This window comes from Periplaneta americana, chromosome 13 (assembly GCF_040183065.1).
Source record: "Periplaneta americana isolate PAMFEO1 chromosome 13, P.americana_PAMFEO1_priV1, whole genome shotgun sequence".
NCBI lineage: Eukaryota > Metazoa > Arthropoda > Insecta > Blattodea > Blattidae > Periplaneta > Periplaneta americana.
The window spans coordinates 105,996,084-106,007,955 of NC_091129.1; the positions used below are offsets into that span (position 1 = coordinate 105,996,084).

At 37.0% G+C, this 11,872-nt stretch overlaps 1 protein-coding gene across 1 annotated transcript; it reads right to left on the reverse strand.

Annotated features, from left to right (window-relative positions):
- Positions 1–6,496: 6,496 nt before the first annotated feature.
- On the reverse strand, positions 6,497–9,107 carry LOC138712204 (tigger transposable element-derived protein 4-like). The gene is made up of 2 exons (XM_069843721.1): positions 9,058–9,107; positions 6,497–8,832 (listed from the first exon to the last, which is right to left on the reverse strand). The coding sequence occupies exon 2, from the start codon at positions 8,829–8,831 to the stop codon at positions 6,885–6,887; it is 1,947 nt and encodes a 648-aa protein (XP_069699822.1). The 5' UTR covers position 8,832; positions 9,058–9,107; the 3' UTR covers positions 6,497–6,884.
- Between the last annotated feature and the right edge of the window lie 2,765 nt (positions 9,108–11,872).

Consider the following 11,872-nt stretch of genomic DNA (forward strand, 5'->3'; position numbering starts at 1 on the left):
AAAGTTAAGACGTAGCAGTATAACTTTCGTGTGTAGTGTTTGCGTAGCTATATATATATATAGAGACTAAGTGTATATAGTAGAATAATTTCGTGCGTTTGTGTGTATATATAGAGACTAAGTGTATATAACAACTCTTATAGAATAATTCGGTGCGATAGACTAAGTGTATATAGTAATTCTTACAGAATAATTTCGTACGTAGTGTTCGTGTGTATATAGAGACTGAGAGTATTTCTAAGCTTACCTGTATATAGTAACTAAATTTATTAACTTAAACTTAAGTGTGCCTAATCATGCCGCCTCCTAAGAAAAAGAAAGTAATTCATTCCCAAGCACGTGAAATAATAGCGAAAGTGATAGAAACGTGTGATAACGAAGCCAAGAACAAGTGTCTCACGCATTTAGTTACTCAGGCCACTAAACGCGCGGCATATTACACTGGTGTGTCTGAATTTACGGCAAAACAAATTATAAAAGAAAATTTGGAAAGAAACCGAGATCGCCCCAATGAAGTTCTCTCGACTCCTGGAAAAAAACGACCAACTCAGCCACAGCATATGCGTGTTGATGTTGATGACTTTGATAGGTGTGTTATTAAAAATACTATCCACGACTTTTATATTCAAGAAAAGAAAGTGCCAACTGTGAGCAAGCTTTTGCCTGTAATTAGAAATAAAATTAATTTTCCATGGAGTGGTAGGTCACTAAATAGACTGTTGAAAATGTACTACAAATGGAAAAAATCCCAGTCGAAGAGAAAAATTCTAGTTGAAAGGGCTGATATTGTTGCTTGGCGACATAATTATTTGAGGAAAATTGAGGAATTCCGTAATCAAGGGAGAGAAATTGTATATCTCGACGAGACCTGGGTGGACATTTTAAGAAATGTTGGCAACATTCTGATGAGTTCGGCATACAGGCAAACCATAGTGCAGGAAACAGACTTATCGTCCTACATGCGGGTAGCAAAAATGGTTCCTTAAGAAACGCAGAACTCGTTTATAAAGGTGGTTCTGCGAGCGGGGATTACCACGGGCAGATGAACCAGGTAAATTTCGAGAAATGGGTTGATGAGAAATTAATTCCCAATCTTCCGCCAAGGTCAGTCGTGGTCATGGACAATGCCCCCTATCACTCCGTTCAGGTTGATAAGGCTCCAAATAAGTATGCGCCAAACAGAGACATGATAGAGTGGCTGAGAAGGAAAGGAGTTGAAGTCAGTGAAAAACTTAACAAAGTCGACCTTTTCTCCTTAATCGAGAAACACAGGCCTCAAGAAAAGACTTTTAGGGTTGACCAAAGGCTGGTGGAGTTCCTCCTTATATGTGTGACTTATCCCCGATCGAATTAGCATGGAAAAAGATGAAACACAAAGTGAGAGAAATTAAAGTGACAGGAGATTTATCTTTGCAAAGATTAAAGGAACTTACAGAACTGGCTTTATCGTTAATAACTAAAGAGGACTGGGAGGGTTATTGTCAACATACATTAAAAGTGGAGAGCCAATACAGATTTCGACATAATACATTGCTTGCAGTAGTGGATAATCTAATTATTTCTTTGGATAGTGACAGTGGTAGTGATAGCGATAGTGATGATAGCTGCAGTAGGAGCAGCAGTAATGATGATGATGATGATGATGGAAGTGATTCAGAATTAGCTACTCCATTGTAACGCGGCGCAGAATTGGTAAGTCAATGTTTTTATAATGCATGCTACATTGTATTTCTAACTTTCTCTCCATCCACCCCATCCACTACTAGTGGGAAACTACTACCCCAACTCCGCATTCCTTCCAGGGCAGATGAGCTGTGTCATCGCCTGTACAAGAAACGAAATTCATATAGTTTTCATATATGGTGATTTTTATATGACTTTTGACCTTTTAATTAAGTAAATAATATTTTTTTTAATCATAAAATTTAAACATTCAAAAAAATGTTATTTGCTACAATATTCACCACACATAAAAATCCAATATAGTTCTAGTTTCTACTTGTGTGGCGTGATCAAGTTGATCAGGTGGAAACTATTATGCAAAGGACTTATCAAGGGCAATTAATTATTTAATGTAATTTGCAATATCTTGAGAATTAAGTGATCTACACAATTGAAACTTGGTACAGCGTATTATGAGTGTGGTCTAAATGTGTTCTCAAAATATCATAAAGATTGGTTGAAAAATTCAGTCATAACTCCCTTTATACCTCTGATTGAAATTCTGGCTGATATGTACATCTGTTATCACTTGACGATATGTGTCAGAGGAAGAACAACTGTTTGTATACATCTGAAGTCTGATTAGTGTAATATGTTACTAGTCAGCAATGTATTCAATGGAGGGGGAAATGAACTGGCCACCCTACCCCATTACCTCCTGTCTTAGTTCCTTATGAGTGATGCCTTATTGGTGTTACTTATGAGGTTCAAATCTGTCTTCGGACAGTTGACTATATAACAACATACAACTACTCCTGTTAATCGTGTTAGAAAATTTCGAGAACCTAGACATGTACAAGACAAAAAGCATTGAGGAGGTGACATATTTCGACTCAGGAAACTTTAAATTAAATTACGAATAAGAGTGTAGCAACAGAAATAAAATTATTGACTTTAGAAGAATTTTGAGAATATAAAATATACAGCATGTAGGGAATGAGTAAATTCAATCAGAAATGGATGCACAAGAAACAAATGATAAAGTAGAAGCACGAATCCTAAAATAGTATAGACATGTACAACGAATATCAGAAGAAAGCTTGCCACAATGTCTTTTTAGTTGGTCCCTTCCTGTAGAAAGAAGCGTGGGAAACCCTCTAATTATTGGTATGGTGGCACCATGCAGAAAAGAGGCTTAGAAGAAGGACAGTGGCAAGATAGAGGATTATGGAGAACAGGAACAGAAACTCAGGGCAAGGAAAGACTGTAAAAGATAAAAGGTAAGGAAACCAAATGATGTAATACTTCGTGTAGCTGTTTATATATAAAGCTATGTAATTTAGTTTTGTATTATCTCTCTATTGGCTTTATACAGCAGATCGCCATCTTGCTGTTCATTGCTTCTAAGATGGCTGCTCTCAGGTCTTTCCAGGACCTCCCTCTCCATTGTCTCTCTGGGTTCCATTTATAAATTTTCTTTGGTCATCTATTCTCATTCATGGCAGTAGATGTCCCAACCATTTCAACTCTCTTCTGTCAACTCTATCCAAGATATTTTTCTCCACATCCAACCTCCTAATTTCCTCATTCCAGATTTTTTCCATCCTTGACATTCCAGCACTACGCCTCAAATAATCTATCTCAAATGCTAGAAGTTTTCTTTCCTCATCACTTTTAGATGTTCAGATCTCACATCCATAACACATTACTGATTTCGTTATAGATCTCCCAGAAGCAATCAACTACATTTCCAATCTTTCTTTAGTGTGCTTCTTGTATAGAGATTAAATAGATTAGGTGAGTAAGAACAGCACTGTTAATTTTGTACTTTTAATGTAATATGAATTAGTGGTAGTGTTGAGTGACTGTCCAAGATAATCTTCTTTGACAGTCTTTCACTGCAAAACTAGCATTCTCTAATCTTATCTACTTTCTGCCCTCCTAGTTGTCTCCGCATATGATCCATATATATCTTAATGTTGCCTATCATCTGATATCTTCTTCTGCTCCGAACTCTCCTCCCATTCACCATTCCTTCCAATGCATCCTTCAGTAGGGAGTTTCTTTTCAGTCAATGACCTAACCAATTCCTTTTTCTCTTTCTGATCAGTTTCTGCATCATTTTTCTTCGCCCTCTCTTTCCAACACAGCTTCATTTTTTTATTCTGTCTGTCCATTCACATGCTCCAATCTTCTCCATATCCGCATTTCAAATGCTTCCTCTTCACTTTGTCGTAATGTCCATGTTTCTGGCTCATATAAAGCTATACCCCACACACCGGTCCTTAGTTCTTTTTCCAAAGGTCTGCAGAAGATGCCCCTTTTTCTATTAAAAGCTTCATTTGCCATTGTTATTCTCCTTTCGATTTCCTGGCAGCAGCTCATGTTACTACTTATAGTATACCCCAAGTATTTGAATCTGTCCACTTACTCTACTTCCTTATTTAGAATTGGCACATTTACCTTCTTTATTTTTCTTCCGACAACCATGGTCTTTGTCTTGTTTGCATTTACCTTTATTCCATACTGCTCATAGCTGTCATTTAGCTCCAGTAGCATATCCCTTAGTATCATCTCCTCTTCTGCTAACAACGCCATATCATCAGTAAATCTTATGCACTTTATTTTTCTTCCATTTACTGAAAACAGTTCTTCACTAAATCCTGCAAGTAGATATTGAACAGGGTAGATGATAAGGACATCCTTGTTGTACTCCTCTCCCTATTTCACTTTCTTCTGACATCTTCTATCCTCACTTTGACTGGTTTCGTATAAAGGTTATTGAATAGCCCTCTCTCTTTACAATTCACACCAGTTTTTTTTTCAGGATCCCTATAAACTTATGTATGACTCATTGTGTTCTGTGATATTAAAAATAAAAGTGTGAATTGGACACTGCTGATTTAATTTTTAATAATTATAACAAAGTTATTTATAATCACAGAATAAATATTATCCCCAAAACTGTAGGACACTGAGGTATATGTGCAATATCTGTCCTTTCAAATAAAGAACTGAAGGAAATGCAAGAAATAGCCAACAATTCGCAAGCAGAGTTATAACATGTGAATGGAAATTTGTTATCATGCTACTACATCTGTCTCAAAGCACACGGAAAACAACTTCAACAGATTCTTTGAAAAGGTAAGCAATGTCAGGCATGTTCACAATTTTAATTTGTAAGATGTTGGTACTAAGTTTTGTCCGATCTATCTCGATGCATAAGAATGTGTGAACGTCATCTGCCTGCCGACCTCATGGGGACTGGAGTGTTGGCAGGCAAGCGGTGTGTGTCAGCCCTCATTGACGCCTCTGGAAGCAAGCACAAATAAAATTATTTCTGTGTAATATCACTTTTGTTGACGTCGTACAAAATTTTGTCGAATATCCTTTTGAGAAGATTAACTCCATATGTAGATGAAATTATTGGGGATCATCAGTGTGGTTTTAGGCGTAATAGATCGACTATTGATCAGCTTTTTTTATCCGACAGATATTGGAGAAAAAATGGGAGTATAAGGGTACAGTATATCAGTTATTCATAGATTTCAAAAAGGCATATGACTCGGTTAAGAGAGAAGTTTTATATAATATTCTTATTGAATTTGGTATTCCCAAGAAACTAGTTCGATTAATTAAAATGTGTCTTAGTGAAACTTACAGCAGGGTCCGTATAGGCCAGTTTCTATCTGATGCTTTTCCAATTCACTGCGGGCTAAAGCAGGGAGATGCACTATCACCTTTACTTTTTAACTTCGCTCTAGAATATGCCATTAGGAAAGTTCAAGATAACACAGAGGGTTTGAAATTGAACGGGTTACATCAGCTTCTTGTCTATGCGGATGACGTGAATATGTTAGGAGAAAATCCAGAAACGATTAGGGAAAACGCGGAAATTCTAGTTGAAGCAAGTAAAGCGATAGGGTTGGAAGTAAATCCCGAAAAGACTAAGTATATGATTATGTCTCGTGACCAGAATAATGTACGAAATGGAACTATAAAAATTGGAGATTTATCCTTCGAAGAGGTGGAAAAATTCAAATATCTTGGAGCAACAGTAACAAATATAAATGACACTCGGGAGGAAATTAAACGCAGAATAAATATGGGAAATGCCTGTTATTATTCCATTGAGAAGCTTTTGTCATCTAGTCTTCTGTCAAAAAATCTGAAAGTTAGAATTTATAAAACAGTTATATTACCGGTTGTTCTGTATGGTTGTGAAACTTGGACTCTCACTTTGAGAGAGGAACAGAGATTAAGGATATTTGAGAATAAGGGTCTTAGGAAAATATTTGGGGCTAAGAGGGATGAAGTTGCAGGAGAATGGAGAAAGTTACACAACGCAGAGCTGCACGCATTGTATACTTCACCTGACATAATTAGGAACATAAAATCCAGACGTTTGAGATGGGCAGGGCATGTAGCACGTATGGGCGGTTCCAGAAATGCATATAGAGTGTTAGTTGGGAGGCCGGAGGGAAAAAGACCTTTGGGGAGGCCGAGACGTAGATGGGAAGATAATATTAAAATGGATTTGAGGGAGGTGGGATATGATGGTAGAGACTGGATTAATCTTGCTCAGGATAGGGACCAATGGCGGGCTTATGTGAGGGCGGCAATGAACCTCCGGGTTCCTTAAAAGCCAGTAAGTAAGTAAGTAAGCCCCATGTAGAAACATGTAAGAACTACATACATAAACAGTCAGGCTGAATTGTACCACGTACATTGTCGGATGAGTCCTGATAATAGCTGTCCCGTATACCATCCGCCCCAAAATAAGATCCACACCCTAAATTTCTAACAACAAAACTTAAAACAATGTGTATAAGGGAGCCTGGGGAGGTTTGACCCATTATTTTTATTTTATTTTTATTTCCAAAAATAAATTTCCTTAGAGGTGATGAAAACATACCATTAGATAGACTAAGATCTCAGACATATATGGTAAATTACAGAACAGCCTATTCTTAATGTATTAAATTTCATATATGTTTTTTAATTATACTACTTTCTGGGTCAAACCTCCCCGCATAAGGGAGGTTTGGCCCACATGTTGGGAGGTTTGACCCAAGCCTACAAAACAGTACAAGTCTGCAATATTTAAATAAATTAGGAACATGAATACAAAGAACACTATTTCTAACAAAAGTACCAAACACAAATATTATAAAAATATAGAAAATAGTAAAAGTTCCACTGAGAAATAGCACTGTTTTCACTTAACGCACATTTAAATTAATAAATCTCACTGAGAACCTAAGTTTTGAAGACATTCTTTCAGTTCCATCTTGAAAAACTGGTTTTGGAAGAATTTTCATATCTTCAAATGGCACATAACTAGTGTCTTCAACATCAGGATACACAAAGCAGTCTGACCCGAATCGGTAGCGCCGCATGAATTTCACTTTACACTCATATTCTCTGATCTGTATAACTTTTCCAACATAATGGCATGCTGTCGACTTGGTGCAGAACTTAACCAAGACGAAATCACCACTTTTAGCAGACATCACTCCCCAATCTTCATTATTCACCTCCTCGCAGTCGTCATCATCAGTTATATTTTCAGAAGCCTCGTCCTCATCAGCCGTAGGAGTAAAGTGAGATTGTCTTCTCTTTTTCCTCTCCTTTTCAATTGATACAGAGTCCTCACAGTCATTAGGAAATATTTTCCTAATAGTTTTGGAAGGAAGGGTAGCCTGATTTCTCTTCCTATTGACGCGTTCTTCGTACTCTTTCTCAATAGCTGCTTTGACAGGTGTGTCTGTCAACACACGACTAACAACCCTTTTGCGGCCATTTTTACTTTTCTTTGGACCAGCTTTCGGGAAAGGTCTTACTTGTTCTGGTGAAATTCCACTACAACTTGGCTGGGTAATCAGTGTTGGATGGGGTTCTTTGCTTATGGCTGCTGCATCTTCACTGGCAGGACTTGGTCGATAAGTTACATATGAGCTCATAAAATCAGTAGAATTGAAAATAGTGGAATCAAATGGCCAGATCCCAGTGCATTTAAAGCCACTGATTATATTGGCAGGAGTGAAAGAAACAGGAAATGCATTTCCAACAAATTTTGGGATCTGGTAGATAGTTGCAGTCTCTCCTGGATGAGTGGTCATGAAGTCATCAATAGCTTGATTGTAAACAGTTTTGAAGGGCCCAAATACAGTTCTATCAAGTGGTTGAGTTTTATGGCTTGTGTGGGGTGGCAATGTTATTAGTGTGATACCATTGTCCTTAGCGATCTGAAGTGTCTGTGGTGTTACGTGAGATTCATGGTTGTCTAAGATGACAAGCACAGGACGTTCTTTAGAGCACTTTGTGTGTTTGATAAAGTGTTCCCAGTAATGAACAAAGGTCTCTCCAGCCATCCACCCACTTGGACTAACACCAGCACAAGAACCCACAGGAGCACCATCAATCATTTTATCATTTAATCTCTGTCTTGGATAGACAAAGAATGGTGGAACAGCATTTCCTGTTGCACTTACTGCACAGCAAAGTGTAACAAGTGTCCCCCTCTCAGCGGATGTCATTTTTGAGACCTGTTTTTCCCCTTTTGGTGCAATTACCTTGCCAGGTTTCTGTACATTTGTTACCCCAGTTTCATCCAGATTGTAAATTGATTCTGGGCCAAATTTATTGGTGTGATACACAGAACGAAGATTCTGGAAGAACTCGCCTACACTTGTTGGGTTAAAGGCTGTCCCTCTCCCTAGACTTTTTCCCTGGGGATTCCGCAGTGACAGTCTTGGGTGACGATGCATGAATCCTCTCTCCCAATCATAACTGGCTTGATTGTTTTTCTTCCAATTATCACCGATTGGTTTACCTCTAGCGACTGCATATTCATAAGCAAATCTTCGCAACTCTTTAGGAGTAAGACCATAATTCAACCTAGCTGCTGTTAGAAGGTACTTTTCTAAATCATTTTCCTCTTCTGAACTAAAAATCTGAGAGCTGTTGTGGTCTGCCTTGAAAGCTGTTTCATTTCCTTCCTTTACTTTAGAAACATACCTCCCTAAAGTCTTCCTATCAACTTCATATTCAACTGCAGCTGCTCGAATGCTCACATTATCATCGAGGACACACTTTACAGCAGCTTTCATTACTCCTGGATCTACTTTCTTCCTTGGATTTTCAGTAGGTTTCCACTTGAAAGGCATCCTATTAAGAAATAAAAAAAATGTTATGAAATCACACACCATAACATGGGTCACACCTCCCTGCAATTTTGGGTCAAACCTCCCTCATGGGACTTTTTGTATATACTAAAATATTTATATACTTAATAATAAAGAAAACTACACAATAAATATATGAAATTGAACCTAAAAGGATGTAGAATCAAATGTAACTATCACTATTACCATTAAGATTGCAATTACTTACTTGGATTCTTATAAACAAGAGCATCAAACCAACATCAGCAAGCAACAAATCAACAGGAAGTAGAATCTCAGCTGTTCTTGGTTTCACTGCCTTGATGAGCATAAATATTACCTCTGACATTAAAAGCAAAGAGAACCATGACAAATAGCAGAGATAAAAATGGCGGGATTTCAAATTATAGAGATGGGTCAAACCTCCCCTATGGTCAAACCTCCCCAGTCTCCCTTACATGAGACCTCACTATGAAAGGCTTGAATGAAACCTGCATCCGATTTTCAGAAGCAAAAAAGGTGTGGGTGGTATTCAGGATTATACGGTATTTCCATCTTATATGGTAACCAAGGGCGGCTTTTGGGGCAGTGCCAGTGTGCCATGGCACCACCAATGAAAGAAACAAAAAATAATACCCTAAAAAATAGTTGTAATAATTTATTTCTACGTATTTTATTCCAATTTCATTTGAACGAGCGCGCGCACAGATCGGGACGCACTCTTGCAGTGTTTTTTCGAACGTTGGAGCCAGTTGTCTGTGGCACCGGGTAAGCCCATATAACACTGTACAAAAGGCTACTGGTTTAGTTCATATGCGGTTCTTATGGCGGAGACTGAGCCGAGTTCAATTTGACTCAGTAGTTAAAATTCCGCCCGCTAGAGCGCAGTAATCCAGAAATTCCGCTAGATGGCAGGGTTTGTTGGAAAAGTTTGGCAGGAAACCGTTGTCTCAAGAGCAGACTTACACGAAAAGTTCGGCGCCAAATCTTAATGCAATGTTACCAATTCAAAACTAATGCACACAACTTGGATTTGAAAGTACAAATTACTATTCATTTAACTGTATCGAATGCAGAGAAAGTCAGTCATGGTTATTTTTAGAAAGACAACTACGTATTTCCTCATATTATGTAACACTATTAGTTAATTTAGTGTGATATTTGTTTTATTTCGCGGCAACTAAATATCGTTACACTGTTGCTAGTATTGATGATTTTGTTAACGATATATGAGATTTTCAAGCTGCTGCCTTGGATTCATAGGTCTGTTTAAGTGAAGTGTAAACGTTTTCATTTATTGTCTGTATCACCGTTCATTTCGTGTGTTTTTGCCAGCAACTTTACGAGTTCTAAAAGTTATTTATATTTTCCATTTCTTTCCTTAATTCTAGAAGATGAAATATGTGATACTTTCGAGGAGACAATCAAAATTTTGAAATTGTTAATTACAATGCCCATCTCCACTTCTGAAGCTGAGCGATGCTTTTCTATGCTGAAAAGAATAACCACATTATTTCTTAGAAACACTATGAAGGAAGAAAGATTGAGTGCTTTAGGAATGTTATCGTGCGAAAAATCTTTCGTATGCAAGATTGAAGGTTTCAATGCAAAAGTGATAGACTTGTTTGCCAACAAAAAGGAACGACGAATGGATTTCCAGTACCGTTCTTTTTAATCCAGATGCAGATGTCTCTCTCTCGGCGTTGGATTGGCACTTTGGTGAGTACATTGCTTGAAATTTAAAGATGTTAGTGATTAGTTAAATTCCTCTCTTAACATTCAAATGATAAATTTTATATAAGCATATTTTTAAGTTAGAAAAGCGTTTATTGCTGTTTTTGGTTTCATATAGGCCTACTAGTTGCATTATTAACTGCACACCTGGTAAAATAGCTCGCTTAATTAATTTGTTTTATTTAACATAATGTAAACATGAGCTGTGATTATCACCTTTCACTTGGTGATTTGCGTGCAACCTTCTTACATTTTTGGCACCACCACCAGAATGTCTCACCGGCCGCCACTGATGGTAACTCATCTGAAGTTTAAATTTCGGCTAAAACCTTTGAACATTTCGATATCGTGTGTGTGTGTGTGTGTGCGCGCGCGCGCGTGCGTGCGTGCGTGCGTGTGGTAATGAAACGATTTTGGGTACGTTTTCTGGATACATACAACTATCTTTTGGCACCTCTTTAGAAATTGATATTGATCTTTTGTTACACCCCATGCAGAGTATATACTAAAGCAGTGGTTCCCAAAGTGTAGGTCGTGTAGAATAGATGAGATGATTTATAAAATAAAACAAAAAACGCTATATTAACATACATTTATGTTGAATTTAGTAACAAAAATTAAAAGAAAAATGTTTCAGTGGTTATTACGTAAAATATAATTAATGCAATAAATGTGCCTGTTTCAAATCAAGTAACTTCTCAAATCTGAATTCTATATTCGTTACACAGTGATATCATTTTCAATTTCGAGAAGATATCTCACTATTGTTTTGATGATAATCATAGACAGGAAGCTTATTTAACATAAATACAAGTTTGCAATTTCTTTTGGAAGCTTGAGATATTTTTGCATTCTTTCGATCCAAGATTGGTCTATGCTCTGAGAAAAAAATATAGTTTCAACATTCCATCAATATTTACATATTTCAGTCAGTCCTTAATATGTTTTTTTTTGGGAGGAGGGGGATTTAATTTAGTTGAAAGAAACTGTCTGAAAGCAGATTCAATATTCATATGTGACTGTCGTAATTGTCTTTAGTTTATTCAGAGTTATAGAACTTCGAACATTAAAAAAAAATGTATGTTGTTAAAAGCCTGTTTAAAAATAAATGTTTTGAACGTCAGTGTACATAAATATACCCGCTTTATAGAATTCAAATTTAACCAGGGGCGTATTTTGCGGGCTACCGGGGCTACCGGCGGTAGCCCAAGGAAATTACAAAAGAAAAAGTTTATAATATAACATAATGTAATAATTTTGTATTATTAGTTTTACCATAGTAATTAAAATTAAAGTAATTGTTAGATATA

What these genes read in the sequence shown, in the direction of transcription:
- LOC138712204 (XM_069843721.1), bottom strand. Translation starts at nt 8,831, where the DNA reads ATGCCTTTCAAGTGGAAACCTACTGAAAATCCAAGGAAGAAAGTAGAT.